Source organism: Sitophilus oryzae, unplaced genomic scaffold (assembly GCF_002938485.1).
Source record: "Sitophilus oryzae breed Bouriz unplaced genomic scaffold, Soryzae_2.0 scaffold_1063_pilon_pilon, whole genome shotgun sequence".
NCBI classification, from domain to species: Eukaryota; Metazoa; Arthropoda; class Insecta; order Coleoptera; family Curculionidae; genus Sitophilus; species Sitophilus oryzae.
Genome location: NW_022145686.1, coordinates 2,190,324 through 2,202,588, shown reverse-complemented (window position 1 = coordinate 2,202,588; position 12,265 = coordinate 2,190,324). Strand labels below are relative to the sequence as shown.

The window sequence follows — 12,265 nt, the reverse complement described above, 5'->3', positions numbered from 1 at the left end:
TAAAATTGCATTATCGTCACCCGAAATTAATTCACTCGCGATTTCATCGCTCGTGAATTAATCTTTTCGGTCGACGATAAAATCTAGTAAACGCCACGAATGTTTGGGAGTGATTCATCGCTTGATGAAGTTAGAATCGACACGCGCGCTATCATTTTTACATTAAAAACGTAAATTTTTACCGCAGACGTAGGTTTTTAAAGGCCCGGTCTAATCATCTGCCTGCGCTCCTCCTACTTATTCTAAAATGTTAGCGTGATTGACAAAGACGATACTATATCGCGTTTCTTTGATTGATTCGTTTTTGTGCGTCAGTCCATGGGTGTGCTTGCTGTGCGACCAATGGGGCATTCCATTTTATATTTATAACCAAATATATGTTTTGACAATACTTTGACAGATAAAACAACAAATTACAACAGATTATATATTGATTATTATATGACTTGAAATACCACGGCACTGGAATTAAGTTTTATGTGACCTTGAACAGATTAGTTCACATGGTAGCGACCGATGAATCACTCCCAAATATTCGTGGCGTTTACTTTACCATTTTATCGTCTTGTATTAAAAATTAACTATTTCTAAGAATATTGGTAAACCGTTTTTCTTGAAACTTAGCTCTCTTACGCACATTTTTATGCCAAAACGAATTGCGATAGTGCAAAGTTCCGTAACAGTCCTGAAAGGGTAGGTATGTTCCATTAGTGTAGAGGGAGGTGGTACTTCTTTTATATATAGTATAGATACAGTAATATCAACAAATGACATAAAAAACTAGGTCTTTTTTACGTAAAAAAGATGCTCTTCGTTTAGTTAGAAACGGTGAATGGTTTTCAAGATATACATAAATATTTTTCAGAGAAAGATTTTATATCGGGTGCATCTTAAATGTGGCTCATCCGAGGGCTAACCCCTATAACTTTTTATTTTAATAAAATGTCGAGATTTGGTATGTTAGTATATGACATAATTTAGGATTGATGGCACCCTCGGTATTTTGTTACGTATAGAAAGTAACACGCTGAATAGAATGACATATTATATGTCAACTTTCGATATTTTCCAATATGGTTTATTTAAAATTGTAACATGCGATTCATAACGACAATTTGACTTGAAATACTGTGGTACCAAATTATTCGTAAAAAAATGCTTTTTCCAAATACGCTGTAACGTTTTTAGTTCGTTACATGTCTTTTTTATATATGATATATGATGTCTGGCGTATCGTCACCGGAGTCCGTATCGCTCAGGCCTGATAATTTACTTGACGCGCCTGGCGTAATTTTTACGTTCTCTAGTCAGCAACCTTGTTATCGTTTGACTGCTGTGGAGGCGCTGTCAACATCACTCTAAGGTCTCCGTGCTTAACCTCACTTTGTTTTGCCGCACTGTTGTATCCCAGCTTTTAGAAATGGTAATTTAAATCTTGCTGCAAAATCTGAATCAGCTGCCATTTGGAAGCTACAGGTAAAGATGAGTTATTATCTTTATTAGATTCGTTACTATTATTGAATATTTTTAGGGTAGAGTTTTGGATTGACCCACCTTAACTCGTATTTGTATTTTGCTGGCCATCGGTGTTCTTTTGCTTTTGTCCTCCAGAATGTTACATGGAAGAAAGGACAGTTTCTTTGTTTATTATTGAGCCCTTGGAAGTAATTCGAGGTAGGTTTATTTTGCTTATTAGACCTTGTTTGGTTTTAAACAAGAGTTTCGTATTTTTAGGGTCCAAGGTACGGACTATTTCCAAGGTATGGGCAGGTGTCCCATATATATGTATTGATTCCAAGGTACGGGCAGTATCCAAGGTACAGGCATTATCCTAGGTCCTAGTAGTGTTCCAAGGTACGGGTAGTGTTCCCATGTACAGATGTCCTGTGGACGAGTGTCCCATGTAGGGATGGTTTATCTCATGTATAGGGTGCCCCAGCGTGGATGTAGAGTAAGCCCCATGCTGCTTCGTTCCTGTTTTTAAGCCTAGTCAGTAGTTACGGCTGTATTAGTTCATGGTGTCCTCATCCTGGCCCCTTTTGTTGCATTGGCCGAGAGACAGTACAGAGATACGAGTCCCATCTCACGCTGTTACTGTTTGAAGCAGGATTGCCTCAAGAACAAACAGCTAAGTGTAGATTTAAGTTCTAGTTTTTATGTTTTAGATTTTCTACATTTTCAGTCTTGAATAATTAATATCGTACTAGTGGTTAAATTACTTATGTCTGATTAGTATTTAAAATATAATTTAGATCTTAGTTTCTTTGCGAATATTACGTTTTGTAATAGTATTATTTTCTATATATATTATTATTGTGTCATTTTGACAGATGAATAACCGAACCGATTCTAGAATCTACGGGTTGCAACATGTCAGATTTAATATCGTATAAAATATAACAATTTAAATAAAGTAATGCTACTTTTTATATATTTTGTATAGCTTTATCTACAGGGTTGTTCACCACATACGACACGGAGTATTGTAGCTAAACGATTAGATTTTTACAAATTGTAAGTTTTGAGTTCGTTGAAGGACTATTAGAGCTACATTCTAAAAATATTTTTACAAGATACAGAGCTTCCCAAATAAATAAAAAATATGAAAGTTATTTTTTTTAAATGGCACACCCCGTATATTATTACATTTTTAGTTTCTACGATTAAAATGAAGGTAAATTTGATAAAGGTTTTTTACACTTAAACCTTACAGTTTTTGAAATATTTTCAATTTTGTGAAATTGCAGTCAAAATTTTAAAGCTTAATTTCTCCAAGAGTATCAAAGTTTTTAACACTAAATATTTACTGAAGTTTATTTATTGACCAGTTATTGTGTTGCAATAATAAAAATTATACTACCTTATACAGAGTGTCTAAAATTTTATTTTAAATAATTACTAGCTTTAAACGGCAATAACTTGTTTAATTTAAATGGAACACCCTATATATTTTATGAGAATCAGATGCACAATTTAATTGTCTATCAAATTGTATTATACGATTTTTTACCTATCTCTTCAAGTTTCCGTAGAAAATGCATTTTCTTGTAATTTAGAACTCATTTATCAATATACCCATGGAATACTGACATTTTAGATTATTTTTAAAGATACACCAAATTTTTAAAGAGTACAGATACTAATATTGTCGATATAGTTTGTTTATTTCATTAAGAAATAAAAAAAAACTGTTTAAATATTTGTTAAAGAGGACCAATTAATATGATTCCAGTATTCAAACTACATTAATTGACTGTTTGCGTTGATTAATAATAATTGCTCCAAATACTAAAAAACTGAATTTTGTATGTGTATTAGGCAGTATGGTAAAAAGTAACACGTTGAAAATGATATTTCATTTTTTGACAAATGCTTATTTATTACAAGAGAGACATTCATTTCATTTTCATAACTTATTATTATATTGATTTCTGATTCAAATCTACATTTATTTAGAATAATTTATTGACGAACATAATTAAGTATGTAATTAATTAGTATTTGGGCGGAAATAATGGTGCTATATTTAATTAATGGTAGGTATACTCTTTTATAAAGATTTAAATAGTTTTTTTGTGGCATACAAATGGGCTAGTAATATTATCATTTTGCTAAAAACGATAATATTACTAGCCTGTACATTTTGTACATTTGTTACTTTAAAAACAATCTAAAATGTCAATATTCCATGGGATAAATGAGGTCTATATTATAAGAAAATGCATTTTCTACGAAAACTTGAAGGGATAGGGAAAAAGTGGTATAATACAATTTGATAGACAATTAAATTGTGCATCTGATTCTCCTGAAATATACAGGGTGTTCCATTTAAATTAAACAAGTTATTGCCGTTTAAAGCTAATAATTATTTAAAATAAATTTTTAGACACTCTGTATAAGGTAGTATTATTTTTATTATTGCAACACAATAATTGATCAATAAATAGACCTCAGTAAATATTTAGTAGTAAAAACTTTGATACCCTTGGAGAAATGAAGCCTTAAAAGTTTTACTGCAATTTCACAAAATTGAAAATATTTCAAAAACGGTAAGGTTTAAGTGTAATAAACCTTAATAAAATTTACCTTTATTTTAATCTTAGAAACTAAAAATGTAATAATATACAGGGTGTTCCATTTAAAAAAATATAACTTTGATATTTTTTATTTATTTGGAACACTCTGAATCTTGTAAAAATATTTTTAAATTGTAGCTCTAATAGTCCTTCAACGAACTCAAAACTTACAATTTGTAAAAATCTAATCATTTAGCTACAATACTCCGTGTCGTATGTGGTGAACAACCCTGTATATTGTACTTTTCCATCGAGTTTCATTGAACATATTTAATATTATTTCTAACGTAACTTTTTTTGACATATAACAACTATGATTATTAAAATTTTACAATGTTATTTACCATCACAGTCCATCGTGAATAAATATAGTCATTAGTTTTAAGTAATATACAAGTGTGTTTTCTTTCTCTGTACATGCCTGGCGCCAAATATCAATTTTTTTGTTTATTGTTATTATTAGTTTTCTTTCCAGTGAAATACCTTATCCACGACTGCTCTTCGATGAAAAACTGCCGTTCGCAGTGGTAGTGGTTTAAAAAACGCTATGATGCTAATGCGCCACCCTCTTTCCATTTTAAAAAATTGAGATATGATTAAAAATACGATTTGGGCATCTTTTAACCGGCCAGGACAAGACACGAAAAATATAGATAATCAAATTTGGTTGTTCCAAGGCTAATTTGATTAAAAATTAATGTTTTAACACTGTAGATTAAAATTTAAAATATGATTATGTTTTAAACAAAAATGTCAAAAGTTAACATATGATATGTCATTTCCGGTGAAACAGTGGCCGAAAAGAATTGAATATGTCAATCAATCCTAATTTATCTCATGACATATACTAACATACTAAATGTCGTTTTTTTATATAAAAAAATAAAAAAATTATAGGGGTGAGCCACTTTTGAGACGCATCCGGTAGAGATAGAGTGACTTTTTCAGATATATTACTATTTCAGGAATATTGGTTAGGGCACATACATCTGTCATAATTGTATGTGTAAAGAACACATTGCTTGAAGCGTAATTCTATAGAATGTTACTTTTGGTGTAAGTCTTAGAATAGGACTTACCAAGTAAACACATAATGTAAGTTTAAGAAAAAAAAAACATCTTTAGATAAATTTGTGTTATTTATTGTAAGTACTCATTTTTGAGTGTCTTTTGACTTCTAATGCTAAAAACTTAAATTTTAATACTGTATTATCATGCAGTATGTTCCGGGATTGTCTTTACAAGCTTTTAACATTTTAAGTAAAATGCATTCTTCATAAAAATTTTTGCTTGTTCTAAAATGGCTGATCCAAATTTTTTATATTTTTGACAGAAAATCAATTTTTTCAACTAACCGAATGAAAAAGAATACGATACCAAAAATTATTTTGAGTAAAATTTGCCTATATCTTCAATAATTACCTATTAGTCGATTTAGAAAATTTTCTTTGATTATAATATTTTCAGGTAACTGAATGAAAACAATATTGGTAATTATTTTTAGTAAAAAATTAATTATTACCTCAATAATTACGTATTCTTAGATTGAAAATTGATTCCATTCACATGTCTTAAATATTAACTAAAAATTACCATTACTAATAATTTTCATATGTATGAGATAACTGGATTCCGTTATCGTATTGTATAAGCCGTAAGGTATCGAATGTATAGTTTGAAATTAATTTTGTATTTACATAAATAATTCATTAATAATTTTAAATTATTGTGTTGTAGGAGACAGAATCATCTAGCATTTTTTCCAATATATCTACGGATTCTACAGTTTCAGATGTAAATGGAAAGATTGCGCTCGTAAACATATTCCAGCTGAAATTTACATTTAATTCGGAATTAAATCGATGATCTAACAGCTGTAAGCCTTCGGATAAATCAACTTTAACGCTTTAAGATAAACATATTTCATAAGCGCTTAACGGGATCCGACCGTTATCTTTCGCCAACTTCCATTTTATATCTATTCGATATTTCATTTATGAAATTACATTTCCGATTTGTACATTACCATTACTGAACTGTTATATTTAGATGTTACTATTGGCGTTTCGATATGTATTAGTCGTGCATAAGAAATAAACAGAACTATAATTTACTGGAAGTAGTAAAATTCTAATATTTTATTTCTTTGAAATCAACTACAGTATCGTTAATTCGAAAAAAAAATGTAGTGTATAGGCTTGGTGGGTATGATCCTCATAGATTGTGTTTCTCAAGAATTGGCGGATTGGTTGGTGGAAATCGCACCTAAGTTTATAAATTGGCAAGGGCTGGGACTGGTTGCAGTGATAGGAGAAAACATCCCAAACCATCACGGTCTTCGAGGGAGGAGGGTCATGGTCAGGTCCTCACAATAGGAATTGACCTAAAATCCAAGGAGGCAATAGAGAAAGAGGGACATATCCTCTATTATAGATACGGGACAACACCGGTATCAGGTCTAAGGAAAGACCAAGTTAAAGAGGTGGAGAAAATGGAAACAGATCCTCCAGTCTCCACCTCACGGGTTCCTCAGCCGGAGGCAAGCTCCTCGACTGTGAAGGGCGGCACGGAGGGTCAAACTCCAACGGTGGAAGGGTGGCGATTTTACTAAATATATACTATTACAGCACAAGACACACCCCCAAATACGTCATTGGAAAATATAATCTATCTCAGCACATTCCTCCAAAATCTAAACGTTTGCAGCACAACAATACGTCGTTGGAAAATTTAATTTTATGTTCATTTCACGTGTGTCAGGCTGTGTGGAGATGGTTGTGAGATGCAAAAAATCACATAGATATTAAAGAAAGAAAAAAAAACTTATGATGGAATTCCGTTATATACTTTATGCACAAAGTGAAGAAGAAGCAGAGGAATTATTTGGTACCTTATGTGAAAAATGCAAATACCCAAATTTTATCAACTATCTTAAAAATTTGTGGGAAAGAAGGAACGAGTGGTGTCACTTTTATAGAAAATCATTGTGTACTAAAGGACACAATACAAACAACTTTGTTGAAGCATCTACCAGAGTACTGAAAGATATTATACTGGAAAGATGTAAATCCTTTAATGCTGTGGTATTAGATTTTATAACCAATATTCTGGAATGTTACCATAAAAGACGTCTGATATCATTTGCTCGCAACAGAAAAACGAAAATTAATTTAAACTACTTTTAACTAAATTTAAAGATAAAATTAGAAATCTAACAGTTAAGAAAATAGATAATGAAACTTTTTTAGTTTCTTCAGCTGAAGACAAAAATATGCATTATACTGTTCTAACAAATTCCGCCTAATGCAATTGCGCTAGTGGAACAGGAGGGGCCTTTTGCAAACATTTATGTGCTGTAGAAAATTCGTTTAGCATCAATATTTTATCGAGTCCCCAGTTAACGGAAAATGACCGACAAATAATTGTTTATCTAGCCACTGGTAAAAAAAAATGTTCATTTTTTAAAAACATGATCAAAAACGACGATTCGGTTGCATTTGGGGAATGCAATACCACTTTAAACGCAAGTAATCAAACCCAATCGGATTCTATAACTGATGTTGAAAATATTGGAAGTAAACCTTGTAAGATAATCTAAAAGTTATAATATTGTTACTTGCTTAATATTTTTTGTTTTAGGTAGCGAAGAACATAAAAATGTAGTGGAAAGTCTGAAAAGGGAGTTTAGCCGTATTGCAGATTTAGCAAAACATGTGAGTTGTAATACAGAGTTAATAAAAGTTTGTTGGAAGCCTAAGAGCAATTAACACAGGTAGTCAGTTGGATTTATTCCTAGCTAGCAAGCAGTGTATCAAACGAAAAACAAAATTAATAAAAGTCCAGCCTACAGCACGTAGTAGAAGAAAGATACAAAATGCTAAAATGGGGTTACAGAGAATTCAAAGTGGGCGCCCTTCCAGAAAAAGAAAACACAACCTGTCCCTTAATATCATGTCTAATCTTCCTAATTCCAAAATTCATTAGAATATATGTGTTGCTTTGTGCTGTTTTATTTTGCAGATATTAGATATAGTTCCAATTAAAAGAGTATCTATTAAAATTCAATTTATTCCATTTCAACCGATTTGTATGACTCAGCCACGTTGTTGTGCTGCAAACGTTTAGATTTTGGAGGAATGTGCTGAGCTAGATTATATTTTCCAATGACGTATTTGGGGGCGTGTCTTGTGCTGTAATAGTATATATTTAGTAAAATCGCGGAAGGGTGTGTACCCTCGGAGGAAGAACTGTTGTCAGAGGAGGATGGGAAATACCCTGTTCCCTCTACAACAGGGGTATGATGGGTTATAGACTGTGTGATGACTCAAGGAAGGGGGCACAATAGATCTTTAAGGTCGCAGTGATTAACGCCCCTCCCTCTTACTCATTCTACATTCTACATAGGCTTGGTGCATTTCAGTTGATTTCAAAAAATTCCGACCGCAGCGCTCTACACGGCAGAAATCAGAAATTTTCGCTATCTATTTCACGCCATGCCGGTTACAGTTCCTGTTGATCGCATTGAAATATTATTGAAATCGTGGCCTTGAGATAATATTTAAGTATTTTAGTTTTTTGCTAGTGCAGTTATTAAAACTATAAAACACTCGAGGTACGAGGTTTGTGTGATGTAACGCTATCTTGGGTAGGTAGTGTAAAAGAACTCGAACTGGTTGTCGCCTAGTGTTCTAACAATTTCAAATGTTAATAAAATTGCCGAAAAAATGTTAACGTGTAAAGGAGAGCATAATTACGTGGTTGTTGGGTGCAATAACGTTCAATATCTCAACTTTCCCGAATATTCAACTCTCCCGAATCAACATTTTATAGCTTCATAGCTTCTCAAACCGATTTGATCAAAAGCAACAATGGATTCAAGCGGTTCGACGAAACAAGTGAGTAAACAAAGTGATTATGTACCTTTGAAAATTTCGTTATAGCCGAAATAGCCCCAATTATGCCCCACTAGCAAAACCGGTGATTAAAACTATGCTCGCTACCCTAGTTGAACTCATCTAAAACGTTTATTTAACTGGAATAATAAATTATAATACAAGTTAGACCTTCTGAAGATATCAAAATATTTACTTTTTTATTTTTAGAATTTTCACAAATTATACTTCATAACACTTTTAGAATATGAAGGTAAAACCTCTGAAGGCGGGTAAGGGGACAAAACGAGTTTACTTTTAGAATAACTAAATAATACATTTTTCGTATACTCGCTATTTAAACATGTGTATATGCTAGTTTTTTACGATATTCTCCGATGGTGGCAGCACCGGCGAAGAATGCACCAAGCTTATAGCCGAAATATAATATCGTTGTATATTCTAAAAATCTAGCTTTATATCCGGAAGCACAGAGAACTTATCTCTTAGACGAATAAATCTCCAAAAATCTCATTAAGTAACGTTAAAAGAATTATAGCTGCAAGTAATCATAACTGATGTAATAAAATAAGATTATTTTGAGTTTGGTTTGGTAAAATAGATAATTAGAGAACGGAGAAAGATAGTTAGATTAAAAATATATCGTATACAATCAGCCTTAGGTATGCCAAAGAATAAAATCTGAAACCGCATTGAAGGCTGAATTCGAGATTATCATATATGATAGTCGTTAAATTTTTACTGATTTAATGTTAAAAGAATGAGTAAAATCCTCCTTTTAAGGCAGGCGGCCACTGCAAGCGAAACTAAACTAAGCCAAGCGAAGATAAGATTTATAAAAATCAGCTCCCATACTTTTAAATGCATCAGCGGCTACTTGAGCGAAACCTAACGAAAATATATGAACGAAGATTCAAATCGTAGTTTAGTTTCGCGCGTTTTAGTTCGTACAGGTTCCAGCAAATTTTTGGCAGCGATTAGTTCTATGATAGCACAGACACAATACGAAAACGCTAACTTAGCTGACAACTAAGAAAAAATGGTTCCCAGTGGCCGATGAAACTTATTTTCGTTTAGTTACCGTTTCTTTCTACATTCTTAACTTAGTTTAGTTTCGCTCGCAGTGGCCGCCTGCCTTTAGGATGTCTTAAAGTAATGAATTACTTTATCACCTACAGGCCGTTTTAAAAAACATGTGCCATCTCTTGTGGGGCGATTCCTCACGTAAAAATAAGATTTATTTTTCATATCAACATAGGTCCGATTCTGCTTTGTTTCGTAGTTACAGGATGTTAAAGTCTTAATAATTTTTCAATTTATGATAATTTTCTTCCTAAAGTACTTTTAGTGATTCGAATGAAATTTTGAGGCTAAAAGTTACTATAAGTGCTACATATTTTAATGCTAAAAAAGTGTCGATAAATTCAACAGGGACGTGCATATGGGTTAACACTGGAATATTTAAAAAAACATGTGCGCCACTGACTTTTTTCTTTTGATGTCAAAATTATGTAGGCCGTTTAATGCCAGTTAAAAGTTATCTCTTCATATTTTGTCAAATTTGGTGAGATAAACACAATTTTATAAATTTGATTTTGATGAGATGAACACAATTTTATTAATCATAATTAATAAAATTAATAAATTAAATATTTTACCTAATTCATTATTAAATATTATTACTATTAGTTATTATTATTGTTAGTCAAACCTACAACAATTTCAAATAAAAAAATAACGGTATTTAAGATAATTAAAAAAACCCTAATTTTAAAAAGTTTTGAGTACTTATTTAAAACTTTCGCAAGTTAATGATATTATTTTTTTTAAAGGTTGCAATTAGACTTGGATCAAGGAAAATTAATAAAATTGCGTTTATGTCATCAAGGAGGCCCAATTCGAGAAAATATGAAGAGACAAATTTTAATCGGCATTAAACTGCTTAGACTGTTTCGCTAAATAGAAAAAAAGTCAGTGGCGTGCATGCTTTTTTTTAGAAAAGTGATAACCCACGTCCTGGTGAATATGTCGAGAATTTTTTAGCTTTATAATATGTCGCATTAATAGTAACTTACTACCCTCAAAATTTTATTCGAAACGCTAAAAGTACTTGGAAAAAATATAATAAATCGAAAAAATATTAAGATTTTAACACCCTGTAGCTACGAAACAAAGTAGAATCGAACCTATGTTGATATGAAAAATAAATCTTATTTTTATGTGAGGAATCTCCCTACGAGAGATAATACATGTTTTTTGAAACACCCTGTATATAAATATGTTGAAGGTTCCGCTTTATATTAGGAAGTACAATAAGAGACAGACTATTGGTGCGAATCAATATAACACCAGATATGGTCAATATTGACTTATGTAAATTTTATTGACAGTGTATCACCGTTAAGTAAATAAATAAATATCATTTGCCGTAATAAAAACCGTAATAAGTCAGTACTTACCGGGAACTTCGCAGCTGCAACCACCGTAACCGTCATTACAGTAACATTGATTGTCTAGGCATGCACCATTCTGACACTCGGTGCCGTCGTCCTTTCGACAGTCATCTGCAACAGAAATTAGAGATCATTAAGGTAACTGTATGGCGACAAGCGAGATAGAAAAAAAATAATAATACAACATAATAACTATACCGGAGTTCGTGATCTGACGTACGCGGAACAGTTTGTGCTCTGGTACATTCAATATTTTTGCTATCTTGCAATTTTGTTATTAAAATATAGAAATAGTTAACACTTCTAAGAGTCCATTTCACTAGTCCGAAAAAGTAGCAAAATAAGCGTTCGGCATTTAATAATTTATGTAAAACTGGCTAGGTATTTCTACACAAATCAAGAAGGAAATTTAAGATAAAGGATTATAGTAAATCCGTATTGTAGCACATTTTTAGACAACTTCTTTATTTTTAAGATTTTCGATGGTCAAACATCAACAAAATATTCCTTATGTTTGGACTAAATTTACTCGAAAATACAGACATAATTTAAAATTCCGTTACAATTAAATAGAAATAGATTGAATGATAGAATTCAGTGAAGTAGATTGAAGTTTTGTGATTACAGTGATATATAATTTATATGGTTTTGTAACAAATTGCTCGCTATTTTATGGCAAATGCTGAAGCTCTGCAAACCTTAATCAAGCCTTAATCAAAGCACGTGTGTTTAGAATTTTGGGTTTGGTTTAACACGACAGGATCGGGCTAAGCCTTAAGCTCCGCGCGCACTGAATAGGTATCGGCGAGATCGAGCGACACGTAATTTTCAGTTTACGTTGAAA

At 32.0% G+C, this 12,265-nt stretch overlaps 1 protein-coding gene across 1 annotated transcript in view; it reads right to left on the bottom strand.

The window, feature by feature from the left end:
- LOC115879058 (delta-like protein D) overlaps nucleotides 1-12,265 on the bottom strand; it is a 336,547-nt gene that overhangs the window by 32,098 nt on the left and 292,184 nt on the right. The window contains exon 4 of the mRNA XM_030895697.1: nucleotides 11,428-11,532. Within this exon, the coding sequence (XP_030751557.1) occupies nucleotides 11,428-11,532 (105 nt within the window). The remainder of the gene's footprint in view (nucleotides 1-11,427; nucleotides 11,533-12,265) is intronic.